Here is a 14238-nt window from a genome sequence, read left to right as displayed (position 1 = left end):
GTGCCCCCACACCCCATCCTCTTTATTGACTGTGAGCCCCAAACAAGACAGATGCTCAGTTTGTAGGCTTCCAGCACTTCCTCCATCCATCTTCCTTTCAGGAATTCCTGATTACTGCAGTATTTGTTTGATTGTAGTGAGTGCCTCCTGTTTGTTCTTTGTGATGTCCTTGAAGTCAATGCATCCATCCAAAATGTCCCATACTGAAACATCCTATAGCTTCTCTGTCAAGTTAAAAAATGTCCACCCAAAGAAAACTTACACTCCATCTGATTCTTTTGTTAATGCAAACAGAGGCTAGAGACGGTCCTTGTTCTTTTCAAAGGTGTTTAAGGAAAACTTACTGTAGAGTAAATACATTTTCTTCTGCTTTAAATAAATGGAAATGGACCATGTTAAAGGGTAAAGAATTCTTGGAAAACATAAAAAGGGACATGGATAGAAAAAAAGACAGCTCGATACAAACCGTTAGAGACACAGGGGACGAAGGACAGTGTGTGAGAGAAGGTGATGTGACAGTTAATCAACATTTCCCTTTCGTCCCTCCTGGCCCCCATGTAGCACATCAACATTCAAGGACCTGGAAGGAAACAGTCTGAAGGACAGCGGCCACGAGGAGAGCGACCAAACCGACAGCGAACATGATGTCCAGAGAGGACACTATGTTGACACGGCTGTCAATGACATGCTGAACATGACTGTCCCCCCTAATGTTTGCCAGCTGCCAGACCAAGGTAAGGAAACCTGTGCTGGTTTGTTTGTATTAGGAGTGTGTGTTAAGAGGTTTAAAACATCCTTTGGAGTATGTTTTTGCCAGTTTTAAGATAAGACAAATATGGATTTGTTAGTGTGTTTGGTACTGTTTTGAGCTACTGGAGCATGTTTTAGGATCCATTATGCCCATTGCAGGTCTCAGATGTGCAAGCATGAATAACATCATAACATCAATTTTTTTTGTCTTTGATGTCCTGCTCGTGTAGCTAATGTAAGGGATCTCTGACAGCTAATGCTACCCTTTGATACAGGCTTAGGCAACTTTATTGACTGATAGTAGCCATGTCGGCTCTTTAAGCCAGGCTGACTTCAGATGTGCTTGAATGGCAGCAATTAGGCTCACAAAGGTACAAGGTGGAAATCTACATATCTCCATGTGCCCTCATCCATTATTCAATGGGATCATTTAGCAGGGAATTAATGTTGATGTTTCATTTCTGACTCGCAGTTTAAAAAGACATCCACTTGGTTGGCAGAAGTCAGTGTAAGGGTCATGTTCGTTCTTAACTGCTGCCAGTCAGTCTGAGAAAGAGAGTGGGTCAGTAAGAGTAGGAGGAAAGCAGGATAAAGCTGTCTCGAGCGGACCAGGATGTTAGTGTATGCACGTGAGGGTATTTACTGTGCTCAAAGGAAACACCGTAAACACAGGTGCAGTGGCTCTGAGAGCACAAGAGTCAGCATTTGGGAAAAATTGGAAAAACAGACATTTTAGGATGATTCTTACTAGCAATCTGAATTCCGAATGAGTGTTTTGTATTTAAAACACACACTCGAGATATCACTTGCTGTATCTGAACTTTGCATTCACTCCATGCTCCAATTTCATGCCAAATTTAGGCTTTCTTCCCTCAGTTAACGGCAACATAATTTTGGGTCCCTTTTACTAACACTGCCCTAGAAAGGCTGTCTACTTTCTCACTACTCCCTTTTCTTCCTCCTCAGCTCATATAGGGGAGACATTTTAATGAGCCAGAGATATCGAAAGAGAAATGCATAAAGAGTGAAGATCATGTGCTTTATTTAAATTATTTAGCTATCTATTTTTGTCAGTGGACTGTGAAGTGTGTGGGTGTGGTTGGAGAAGCAGTAACAGATATGTGTATGCTCAGACTCGTCTGGTCCCTGGCATATTTAATTGAACAGATGCTTCACTTGGAGTTTTTTTTATGCTGTTTATGTTGTTTTACTAGAGAATAACAACATTAGACAACCTGCATTTTATAGTCATCAAGAATGGAGTTATACGAATGCATCTGTCTTCCTCGCCGGTTGTGCTGGCTTTTTAACGACTTAGTTGAGAAATGCAGATTGAGGTGTATAAGGTCAGGAAGAGTGGTGACCATTAGAATCAACTTGTCCCAGGTGTTCCCCCAGTGGCGTCGGACTATAATGAACAATGAAAAGTGAATTGGTTCTCTATTGGTTGCCAGCTGTAATTACTTCACAACCTGCAAAAATTCCTATGTCTCTGAAAAATGCATGCTGACAGGTCTTCTGGTAGTGGGATCTCATTATTGAAGACAATTAGAAATGATGTACATGAAGAATATTACAAGAGGAGAGAGCTCTCCGAGGCGATGCGTTTTTCATTAACACCACCGATGATTGTATCTGTTTCAGCAAAATGGATGCATGCCTCCTGAATGTGTAATGCAGCTCTACATTTCTGGTAAACAGAACAAGAGGCTATTTCACAGTGCTGTCCATTCTTTTGACCAGAACGAAATAGATGATAACAAAGGATCTGTTTGGAATTACAATGTGTTTGCTAGTTCCCTGTCTCTTCAATTGCTGCCTGCTGCAGACTCACTTTTTGCCCAGCAATTTTCTTCAGTAAAGACTTAACAAAATGGCTTTTCTGGAAGCTTTTTTCTCTATATGTTTTCACAGTCCACCAGCTTCAGTGGTCACTCCACTGAGGGTGTTGGTAGTTATTAAATGATTTGATCAAAGATCACATGCGGAAATGTAATGACATAGCAAATTAAATAGTCCCATTATTACCATCTCAACAGTCTAATTACATACTGTAGTGAAAGGCCAGTGTGGGATGACAGTGATGGGCAGATGACGCACAGTTGAATTTGTGTCCCCTGTTGTACGAGGATTTTACATTATCAGAATTTTTCTGTAGATCCTCAGGAGAATACTGACTGCATCGTTTCCCTGCTTCTTTTCCTTTGAGAAAATCAACTTCATCACGAAGGCAGAAGCCGAACAGTTTGTATAATTTGAGAGGCGCAGGGGTTGCATTCATGCAATGTTGTGGTTGGGCTTTGAGCTCATCTGTCTTAATTGACAAAAACGGACACCATATTCCTTTGAATGGAGAAGATTTCCAGAAAACAAATAGACATGTTCACTAAACACCCTGCTGCTTAGATGTCTTCTGGGAGTAACTCTGCTGTAAAGTGCGCCTCTCCTGCCAGCTAAAGCAGAAAACAAGTTGAGAGGCTGCAATTGCCAAAGGACAACAACAACACACAAGCTGAGGATAGAGGCGCCTAGTTTTCTATGTGATTTTTATTGTTCTGTTTTCTTGTGTTGATAAGCACCAAGAACAAAAGGAAGCTGGAAGTGGGAGGGAGGAAGGGTTAAACTCTCGGGCTTTTACAGTGCAAATGTTTACCATTCCCAGTGCCATGTAAAGATGTTGTTTGCCCAAGAGACGAGTCGTTACCTTTACACAAAGACCCTGCCTTACCGTCATGTTGTTGGCTTTCATGTGGGAAGCCATTTGAGGACGAGATTCAGCTCCTAACTAGTCCAGCACCACATCAGAGTGGGCATTTTCTCTTTCTAAAGCAATTTCAGAGTTTGATATATGGCTTTTGTCCATGAGTTATGCTTTTCTCCTCAGTGATGTGGTTTCAGCAACACTTCTCATTATTCCTCTACCAGCCACCTCCAAGGTAAAGCTAAGTGAAGTGCTTGTGAAGAGATTTTCAACTTATATCTGAGTGAATAATTTTTTGTTGAATCACTGCCAAGAATCTAAAGAGGCGTGTGTGCTCTTTTTGAAAACCTGACCTTAAGTATCCTCGCCAAGTGGATTTGATTAGGAAAGTATTTGAAGAACAAATTACATTAAATCTTTTCAAATCTATAGAGGAAGTGATATCTTCAACATGTAATGGCCGCCCCATATCTGCCAATAGAAGAAAAATGGACAATATCGCGGTAGTTATAGCCTGAGAAGAGCTATATAAAATGAATTCTTCTTTATCTTTACAGGCATGTCTGTGAAGTTAGAGGGATTTAGTTAAAATCTGTGACATGCTAGCTGTGGCTCTGTGGAGCCATTAGTGTCAAGGGAGAAGCATGGGAATAGACTCTGAGGGGGCTGGTAACAAAGGGAGCTTAATATATTTTTTTCGACTTTCTTTGATTGTCATAGCTCACACTGTAATTCCTCCCGGATATGGATGAGCCATGGTTTTCAAGGATTAAGATTCACGTATTGTTAAATCTGGAGTTATTTCTGTGGGAGGGAAAGAGGGAGCATCAAGTCATTTTACAGCGTCCGATTTGTGGTTTTAGACGTTTGTGGTCTTTGGTTTTGTAATTGTTTCCAGGTCAATGTGTAAGTGCTCATCACATGAAATCCCTACTTCTTGGCTTATTAGACACAAAGGGATCCAAGACTGCTCAATTAGCCGGAGCAGGGAACAGGCCTCTTTTATTTCTGACAAATTCCTCGGCCTTCACCTCTGGAGAATATCTCTCATCTATCTGTTAGCTCCCTGTGGGTGTGTGCCTGAAGCTGGAGCCCAGGAATGGAAGCCCCCTCTGTGGGCCACAGATTTCTCCATATTCCCTTCTTCCATCAGCAGATCCGCAGGGTTTCGCTGTTCCTAATTGATTTCACCCCCCACCTTTTCTTTTTCTTTCTGTCTCACCTTCCATATGTCTTCCTCCTCTGTTTCCATCTTCTGACTGCAAACATCTACAACCCACATCTCCCAACTTTGTGCCAGTCAAGCACTTCACTTTCCCTGTTGAATTAAAGAAAGTGTAAAGGCACCTCACATGTTCCTGCCGCAAACTTGCCCTAAATTCACCACGGGAACATTTCTAGTTTGCAGTTCTCTGATCTACTAACAAAAATGCTGACAGGTGTCAGAATGAGGAAGGCAACGGGAACAGGGCTGTGCTGACAACACGGGAAGAGGAGAGAGTCTGTGTGTGAGGGAGACAGAGATTGAGAGATGAGCTGAGAGTCTAGTAAGCAGTCTTAGTGAGGGAAAATAAAAAGAGGAGAAGAAGAAACAATCAGTCTGACAGGTAGGAGGGATTTTTTTTCTTTCTCTCACTCCAAGGCAACTGTGAATTTGCCAGAGGATGTGACTGATTCTCAAACAACATTTGATTGAATTAAGCATCAAAACTCTTGTTGTGATTCAGGCTGGAAACAGCACATGTTGCGTTATGATACTTTATGATTAGATTAACATATAAACTCATACTGGGACCATCCATTTTGATTTGGATTTGCCTAATCTAATGTGGAACTGGTGGAGGTAAAATGGCTGACAGTGACAAAGAGCTCAGTGCAATACAGGCACTAAGGAAGATAGAGTGCAAACACACTCCATACTCAAACACACCAGAGATTGCAGAACTAGCAGGTGTAGTGGAGTCTGTAATGAACAACCAAGATGCAGATTTTGCCTCCAAGATGTAAAGACTTGGAAAAAAAGAAGGAAATAAAATACCATTTCAAGCTGTGTCCATCTGGGTTCCTCTTTTTTTTATGGCGCATATCACTGAATGAAAATGTGTTACACTGTGAGGTTTCTAGCTCTGTCATATTAAAATTACACCTAATATCATAAAACAGAGCTGACTGATCTTGATTTTGCTCCTTGTGAAAAAGGCCTGTTTTTTCTCTCCTGTTTCATCTTTATTTTTACTGGTTCTGCTCCTCTTTTTTCTCTTTTTTGAAATTTTTGAAAAATTGCCTGTGCCCTATATTTGTTTGCCTTCATTTCTTTTAAAGTAACTGATTTTAAAGTACTTTCTTTTCTTTTATTTAAAGATTATTTGCAAGTTTTAGTGAAAAGATGTGAAGAATTAAAACAGTTTTGACGTATTTCAATTCTCTGACTACGTCTTGCAAGCATCACCTCGAGCTCCTCTTCCTCAACTGCATACACTAGCAGAGACAAACAAAATCGCGCACAAAAGGTCTTCTTTTCCGGCCGGGACTGAAACATATAGTAATGTTTTAATACCATAATGGCATCCCTTGAACCCTCACTCTACCAAAGCTCTCCTGAATATACTCAGTGTATTTAATCAGCTCAAGAGGGGACTGCTTATCTCTTTGCACTTGTCATGGATAGCGTATTGAACATATCAGAGAAAGAAATGGGAATAGTTCATTATTTTCTAGGGCTTACAATGAGCCTGATGTATCTCATTGCAGGCCCTCCACTGACAGCTCATTTTCTAGACAATCCTGGCATTCAGTTCACAACGCGGCAGGGCAAAAGAGAAAGACAGAGGCTGAGAGGGAGGGAGGAAACACAGAGGCAGACAGAAAATAGGGCTCCGGATCTCCATTGCTTATTCATGACGCTGTGGCATGCTAGGTGTGTTAATAATCTCCGCAGAAACCAAGTGAATCGCAGTTGTTTGTTGAACACCTCGCCAAGCTGGGCCCCAATCAGCAGCAGATGGGAAAACAAGGGATCAGGATGATCCCAGACAGAGTGAGGGAGATTAAGAACAGGTAATGTGCAGAAGTTGATGGGGGCCGAGTGTGTATTAAAGAGAGAGGAGAGAGTACCTGAATTTTAAATCCTTCTGAGATTGTGTACACAGTATATTGAGTGTGTGTGGTTGCAAGTGTGTGTCTATAAAGGTTAATCAGAAATGGAGTGGGGAAGAGAGAGACGGGGAAAAAGATAAAGAGATGGCACAAGAGAGAAATACTATGGCTTGGTCGAAATAGAGTGAAATTCAAGAAGCGGAGCTATAGCGTTGTCTCCAGTCTGCTCGCCTTTTGTGGCTCTGATTGATTCTGCTTCTTGTCTGAGGAACTGAGGCAGCAGACATTCTTCTAAGCCCACCATTATATTTTTAATTCTTTGAGGTCACAGCTTGGACACAGCCCGCTCCCAACTCTAATACAAAGCAGGAAGTAATAAGACTGTCGGCTGAAACAAAGGACTGCGGAGACTGCAGTCCCATTAGTACTAAAATCACAAACAGCTTAATAAACTTTTTAGTTTGGGTTAAGTATGTGTGTTATTTTAAAGCAACTTGTTTTTTGAGACGATTTCTGCCACTAAAAAGAAGCATTACCTCCTAAAGAAAAGCAACTCATTGGAGTACTTACAACAAGAACAACCTACTTACATTTCCTTACACATGTTAGTTATGTTGTCCACCAACAAGCTCATAATTTCCACAGAGCCACATCTTTCACTGGAATCAATAGTTGGTTGCTGCTGTTTCAGAGCTGCAGCACTGACATCCTTTTCACCACTACAAGGCTTAGATTGAATTTGCTTCTTTACATCTGAAGTTGAGCTCTTCACAGCTGACAGACAACTATTGTTACCCATTCCCAGTTTGGTGTTATGTTTTTCTTTTCATCCACAAATTTGAAATATTGCGTATTGTGTACTCATGCACGCTAATACAACTGTTGGATTGGGCACATTCCACTACAATGCATATTTCTGCCAAGAGGTGGGAAGCTCAAGGCTTTTTTTTCCCTTTTCCTGTGCCACTAATTTACAACCAAAATGGATTACTTATTAAAAAAAAGTAACAAAGTGATGGTTTAGTGGATGTGCAAAACAAACTTGGTACATCATTTGTCATGACAAAAAGGAACTGTCTTGTAATCTTAAAACAGTGACTGTAATGATATTATTGTAGTCCTCATAGTGTTCCCATATTAATGATACAGGGCATAGTCTTTTCCTTTTGTTGCTTTGATTCTCATGACATATATGTGCACTAGTTTATTCAGCAGGAGTCAAAACAAGTGTCACCCTTATTGCCGATTCTGTGCCATCAGTCTGATGTCTATGGCATTCTGCCATAGACAAGTGATCCTAATCTGAATACAATTTACCCCCCCCCCCCCCCCCCCCCCCCCCAAACGTGATAATCTTATCTTCATGTGCTGTGAAGTCGATATAACCAGAGGTTAACAAAGAATTCTCTCAGAAGTGCCATTCTTAATTTACAAATTCCTGCACCACCAGTTGGTACAGAAAGTGTAGAGACTGTTGCTCACACACCTACCATGACAGCAGAAGCTTCAGCAAAGTCAGAGGAAACTATTAATCCTTGAAAGCTACAGCTGCAGACTTTTCGTGCTTATAGACACTTCACCCAAGGACAATGATAACATCAGTCACACCAGGTGAAAGTTGTTTCAGCAAACGCCAGTTTTGTTCAAGTCGCATCTCTCCAGTAATTTGGTAATTTGACAGTAACAAAGAAAGATGAATGTGATTTTATTCTAGATAATCGCTGAGAAGGGAGGTGGAAAAATGTAGGATCTTCTGACAGTTGTCCAGTTTATTTAGATCTGTTTATTGTTATAAACATGATGATAAAGTTCCCCTAAATAAATGAAAGAATCCCAGTTGTTAATCAAGTTACTGTGGTAATGGCAGCAGTGATTTGATGGCACCAGTATAGCTCCTTTGCCAGTTTTGCTCTGGACATCCTAATTTAGAGTTTTAGTGTAACTTAGGGAGCAGTAGAACTGAATTAATTCTAATGGCTGCTATTCAGCTGACAGAATTTTTTTTTTTACAGCTCTCCTGAGGAATTCATCCTCAGTTGATCAGCCGCTGCTGTCTTTTTTGTCAGGATTTTAATTTGTGCGCATACAGTAACAGTTTCGTTGGCCACTACACCCTCTGTGCTCCGAGGTCAGAAAACAGCAGATTCTCATCCTCTGTTAACAATTTGAGTTCTTAACACTCTTTTACAAAAACAGGACTTGCCACAGCCTTTTTGATGAAATGGTATGACTGTGGACTGATACCATGTGGAGTAAACAGCTTGATGAGGACATACTATACACATAAACTAACTCAAAGGAGCCTCATTGTGTGGCTGGAAGTGGGCAGGATAGTCACAGACTGACTGCCAAAGCGAGGCTTGTATTACAGGGATCCCAGGATATCAGACACCAGGCGGCCTGTGCTCCCTCCAGGCAGGGCAGAGTCTGGCAGCTGGCCCATAGCCCAGATAGCTATAATCAGCTCCATTACCTGTAGCGCTGACGCCCGTTTAGGAGTCTTTATAGTGGAGCTATAGCTTCACTGCAGGGATTAAGGATGCTGCAGAATTCAGGAAAAGTACAAATAGCATGTAGCTGCGCAAGCTATAGCTACACCTGCTGCAGACACATACAGTGCACACAGAGGAGCACATTCATAACTAAACGCCACACAAACATGCAGTGAATGGTGAGAGATTTTGGGGCATTGTGTGTCTTGGAACTCTGCATTTGTTTTATCTTCCCCCTTTCTGTGAATGGAAAGATTAAAAATATACTCTGCTCTGTTTAAAGGGGGGGAAATCTGCTGTCTTCTGACAAGTACATTGTAGCCCGCATTTTTCTGTCCAGAATACAAAGAGACATTTATCACTGCAGCTGTGGTAAGGGAGGAGGAGAGAGAGAGAGAAGGGGGTGTCTCCTCTGCTGCAGCAATGTGGAACTCTCTTTTTAAACCCGTATTACTTCCTCTTTCTGTGGGAAAAAATACCTGCATCCTCTTAAATCTATTTTTTGATTTCCCTTGTCTAATTTTTTTTCTTTCATTTCACTATCTAGACGAATGCTTTTGTCATCTCCATCCTGGTTTCTTATCCTGGCTCTCATCACCTGGGTTCTCCTGACAACATTATTACTCAAATGGAATAAGAAGCAGAAATATGTAAAGATACGTTGTCCTCCTCAGTTGTGGCAACAAAAGGTTACTACCTCAGGCAGAGTGCTGTAATATTTCCATATTTTCTTCTCCTCATGTATATTCAGTAAGAATGATTTATTTTCTAACATTTTACAGCCACTGAAATGCAGAATTTCTCTCACAGATACTGTAAACCTTATAACAGCAGAATGTGCTCTTTGGATTTGTACTCCACCGAAGTTAAACAGAGGTTAAAGAGAAGTCATCCAAACCACCTCTATCATTACTATCTTTCATTCACCAATTAGTGTCAGTGTTCCCCGTGCTGTCCGCCACATGACCTTGCAGAGATGAGCTCAGTGTGTTGTAATTCAACATTTTAAGTCAGTCTCACTAGTGGGAGTCACCTTATGGCTGCTAGTGACCCACATTATAAACTATTGATGAGAGACTGAGGACACAGTAGCAGAGAGGAGGGACCTGCTGAGGTTTGTGAGGATCCAGAGAGCGTCCCTCTGCCCTTTTCTTGTCCACCATTTTCCACTAGACCTTGTCTGCATTTTGTCTCTCAACACTCCTTCATAATGAAGAACCTCCATTTTTTTAACCCTCTGTGCTCTCTTTATGCTCTACCCATTGAACTTACGGCCTACTAATTCAGTTTAGGGAAACACATATTGCTGCTGAGCTAAACTCTGCCTTCTTGCTGAATAAAGATCAAAACTGTAACTGAACTGAACTTAAAACTGTAGCCTAAACGCCACTCGTCAGTCTGAATTACTGTGCCATGCACATGCTGCAGTCTCACTGTTTGGACTCGGTTCATTTGTGAGAAAGGTCAAGAGCCGAATAGGATCCAGAGTGGTGCTTCTGCATTGTGGCGTTGCTGGCGGTGGTGGATAATCAAATTAGAGTAAATTCAGCAACATTGTGTTGTTAATAAGATGTTTCCTTTAGGCTACAACATATCTTTTTGAGCATTAACATAATTATCATATGGCATTAGTATATAATGTTAATGTGGAGAAATGGCAGTGTAGAAAAAAAAAGTTTTCTCCTCTATGTAAAATTGAATGAGGGGCAGAATTCAGACAGTGGGTGCATCTCGCCAACCAAATGTGACTTTTCAAACCCCTCTGTCCCTCATTCTTAAAAGGGAGGATGAAAGGTAATGAGAGAGGTAGGCTGTTAAGTTTAATGGCAGACAGGAAAACCTCAGAATGGCTCTTTTTAATGATGTGCCTCTTCTCATGCAGTCCTCGTTAAAGATGAGGCCAGAATGCTTGGAGAGGACAGGGAGGGGACTGTGGCCATGCAGACACTGCACATCCCCCCGTCATCATCTCAGACATCTGCAGCGGGGGTCTTGGGCTCCTTTGTGTGCTCTCCTGTGCTCCTTCTCTATTCAGCTTCTATTAGCATCAGAAAATACTGTAAATAAAGTAAGAATCAGGCCGTGACCCCGTATGTCCACAGTTCTTACAGACTCAACACTCCATCCTCCTCCCGCTGCATAACTTTAACTGGCTTGGATTTGCAACTGAATGTCCAGCATGGTGTTTGGCTTTACCAAGAGGGCAGGTTGTTCCTCGGCAGATTCTTCAGAAAAGAAACTCAAGGATCGAGAAAGAGTGAGGGAATTGGATCTTTGACACCTGTCACTTCCACTCTGTTGCACCTTGCTCCCTCGCCACACATAAGGACTTTTCATGTCACAGCTCAGCATGTTATCATGAGTGGGCACAGGGCCTGAGAAATCCAATTACTACCACTGTGTCAGACCCAAGCCACTATCCTTATGTATGCTGTACTCATGTTCTTCAAATCAGAGAAGATGTGCCCATTAGTTCCTTCTCCTTTCTTCTGACTAGTCTCCAACTCCATTTTTAATCTGTGTGTCTTAGGGTACGAGCTGCAGCGTTTCTCTTGGACTGCCACTGTACTGACAGTCCTCTATATAGTGTGGCACTGGCTGGTGGGTGGCTAATGCTAGAGACATTGGTTTTGACTGTGTTATATTAAGAGGTATCATGGTACAGACCTCACTGTGGTGGATAATAGAGAACCTGAGAGAGAATCAGCATGCCTCCAATATGCCAAACAGATTGGACTCCATGACAGGCCAATAGATAGTAAGTTAGAAAGTGTTAAACCCAATAAGTGTAAATCAAATGCATCTGCACTCCATGGGGGGGGGGGGCTTTGTTTTTCTTATTTCCTTCATCTGCCCGTCATCCATAAGTGACGCCACCTATGTGGTTCAGCGGTAAACAGGGGAATTGTTTTTTAAGCCATGATCTGTTTTCCGAGGTGGCCCACTTCCTCTGACTGTACACTGAGTTATATCTGCCCATCACGCTGCGTACTATCACAATCACCATGTTCCAGTGTCCTACTTCCAGAGGTTGTTTCAGAAAAGAGAAGAGTAGAATTTCCTTAAAAAAGAGAAAAAGTGAAAGAATAAGGACATGAGAGAAGGAAGGCACCATGCTGATGCTTCAGTGACGAGATAAAATGGAATATAAAACACAACGCCTTGGTTAACACAAAACGAACATGACTTAAAGAGAGGCCACATTATATTAATTATGTAAGGCTGCTCTTTTGAGGCAAAGCAGTGGCTCACAGCAGGAGAGGAAATCCTTAGATATTGGTTTACTGCACGTTGGATTATTCCCAGTTGTTCTGACTCAGTGACAAGTGCTGAAGTGCTGCATTTATTTCAGACAGCCAAGCAAAATAGCAGTTAATGAGAGAGGAGAAACTATGAGATCTGTGTCTTCTTGGCAAAGGGGAAATAATTGAATGGTTTCTTGGTGAAGACTGTTCATTGATTTTTGTTTTTTAAATTTTTCAAAAGCCTCAAATCTCTTGATTAGTCATGCATTGTGATAGTTTGGGTGAAAATGTGGATTTACAAACGCTTAATACTGGTGTTGGGAGGGGGTCTCTCAATTTGTCATGGACATCTCTTTCATTAAGGAAATGCCTCATAAGGCAGCAGGTACTCTTTCCCATCTCCCTGTGTCAAATTATTATTTGCAGTTTTTCTTCCCTGTAAGTTTACAGATGCTGATACAATTAAAATATGGTTGTATTCCAGTTAATAGCACTCCTTTAGAGTTCATTTAAGGATACTGACACTGTTAATCCTAGAAATTAGATGATGTGACCTCAGTTTTTCCTCATAGTTGTGAAATCAATGATCACAGTCCACAGTGGTGCCATCTTTAAATCGTATCTCCTTCTTTTTCCCATCCCCGCTCACCATATAGCTTTCATCTTCCCCCCAACCCAATTCATGGATGTAATTTAAGTGTCTGTTTCTGCCCCCTCGCTTCTCTCAGACTCGAGGGTTTAGGAGCAAATTAGCTTGCCAGCTCGGTCAAGCTTAAACACAGAAATACTGCATTTGTTCCAGTGTATTTAAAGATGTCCTCTGCTGATGCTTTGTAGAGGGTACGAGCCGAGCAGACAGAGGCAGACAGGCAGGCAGGCAGGCAGGCAGGCAGGCAGGCAAACAGACAGACACACAGACAGACAGGTGGGCGGTCCACCTGGCTGCCGTGCCAGAGTGGGCATGTGTGCCACTGGGATGCCAGCAGCCTTCTGTGCTGCATTTTGGGAGTGCATTGTATTGCCATTGTGAGCTTGAAGCGTTTCATTTGAATTTCATCATTGGAAGGGCAATTTGAATACCCAGAATTGACAAGGTTGACATGTGCTATGTGATTATCCCAAAGCACATTAGATCACATTCAACACAATCCTTGTAACGTTCAAATGCATACTCTCATTGTTGTAATCAGTTTTCGAAACTATATATATTAATTATTTGCTTCAAATTATTAAAGCTACGAATTACCTGTGAAGGAGTCACTTACCAAAGTGCTTATTCAATAAGCTTGCAATGACCTAGAAGATTAGGAACCTTATGGTAGCATTTAATGTAGTTTACTCGTTGTTTTTGTTGAAAACTGGTCCATGCAAATGTTGTAACAGTAAAAGCTCATTCAATCAAATAAATTACGGTTCTGTCTAATTTTCCTTCAGACGCTTAATAGATTCCGCCCTGCAAGATGTTTCTTCCTCAAATTCCTGTTTTAGCTGGAAATAGATCAAATTATATGAACAAGGTGAGCTCAAGTTTCAGTTTAATTTCCACTATAATTGCACTCTTTTTCATCCTCTTATCTTTCATATTTTAAAATAATTGTCTCTTTAAAACTCTACAAACCCAAAAGATGAATTTTCACTCATGAAATTCATCACTGAATTACATCCCTGATTAGTTTTTCTCCCAAATGTTATATATGGCCACAAAATTATCTAATTTACTACCATAAAGTTATTAAGCTGAATTTCTGTCTCAGTCACAGCGATGTGGTGGAAATCATTATTGTAGCAGAGGAAAGAACAAATTAATTTACAGTTTCTAGTTATTGGGTTTATGTAGTTAAACACTAACCTAAATATATTTAATGATCTTCTTTAACATATTTACTTGGACATATAAGGGTGTATTCTTTGACATTATGTGTAAATGTGTTTTGAAACATCAGTAATGTTTTAG

At 41.2% G+C, this 14238-nt stretch overlaps 1 protein-coding gene across 4 annotated transcripts in view; it reads left to right on the top strand.

Moving 5' to 3' along the window:
* Window positions 1–14238, top strand: part of pcdh19 (protocadherin 19) — a 53131-nt gene that overhangs the window by 30410 nt on the left and 8483 nt on the right. For all 4 annotated transcript variants that reach the window (XM_072395390.1, XM_072395388.1, XM_072395389.1 and 1 more), the window contains exon 4: window positions 562–734. In XM_072395390.1, coding sequence (XP_072251491.1) covers window positions 562–734 — 173 coding nt within the window. The remainder of the gene's footprint in view (window positions 1–561; window positions 735–14238) is intronic.

This window comes from Leuresthes tenuis, unplaced genomic scaffold, assembly GCF_036924035.1.
Source record: "Leuresthes tenuis unplaced genomic scaffold, fLeuTen1.0.hap1 SCAF_11, whole genome shotgun sequence".
Taxonomy (NCBI): Eukaryota; Metazoa; Chordata; class Actinopteri; order Atheriniformes; family Atherinopsidae; genus Leuresthes; species Leuresthes tenuis.
Note: the sequence above shows the minus strand (reverse complement) of the source record. Positions and strands in the feature narration are given on the sequence as shown.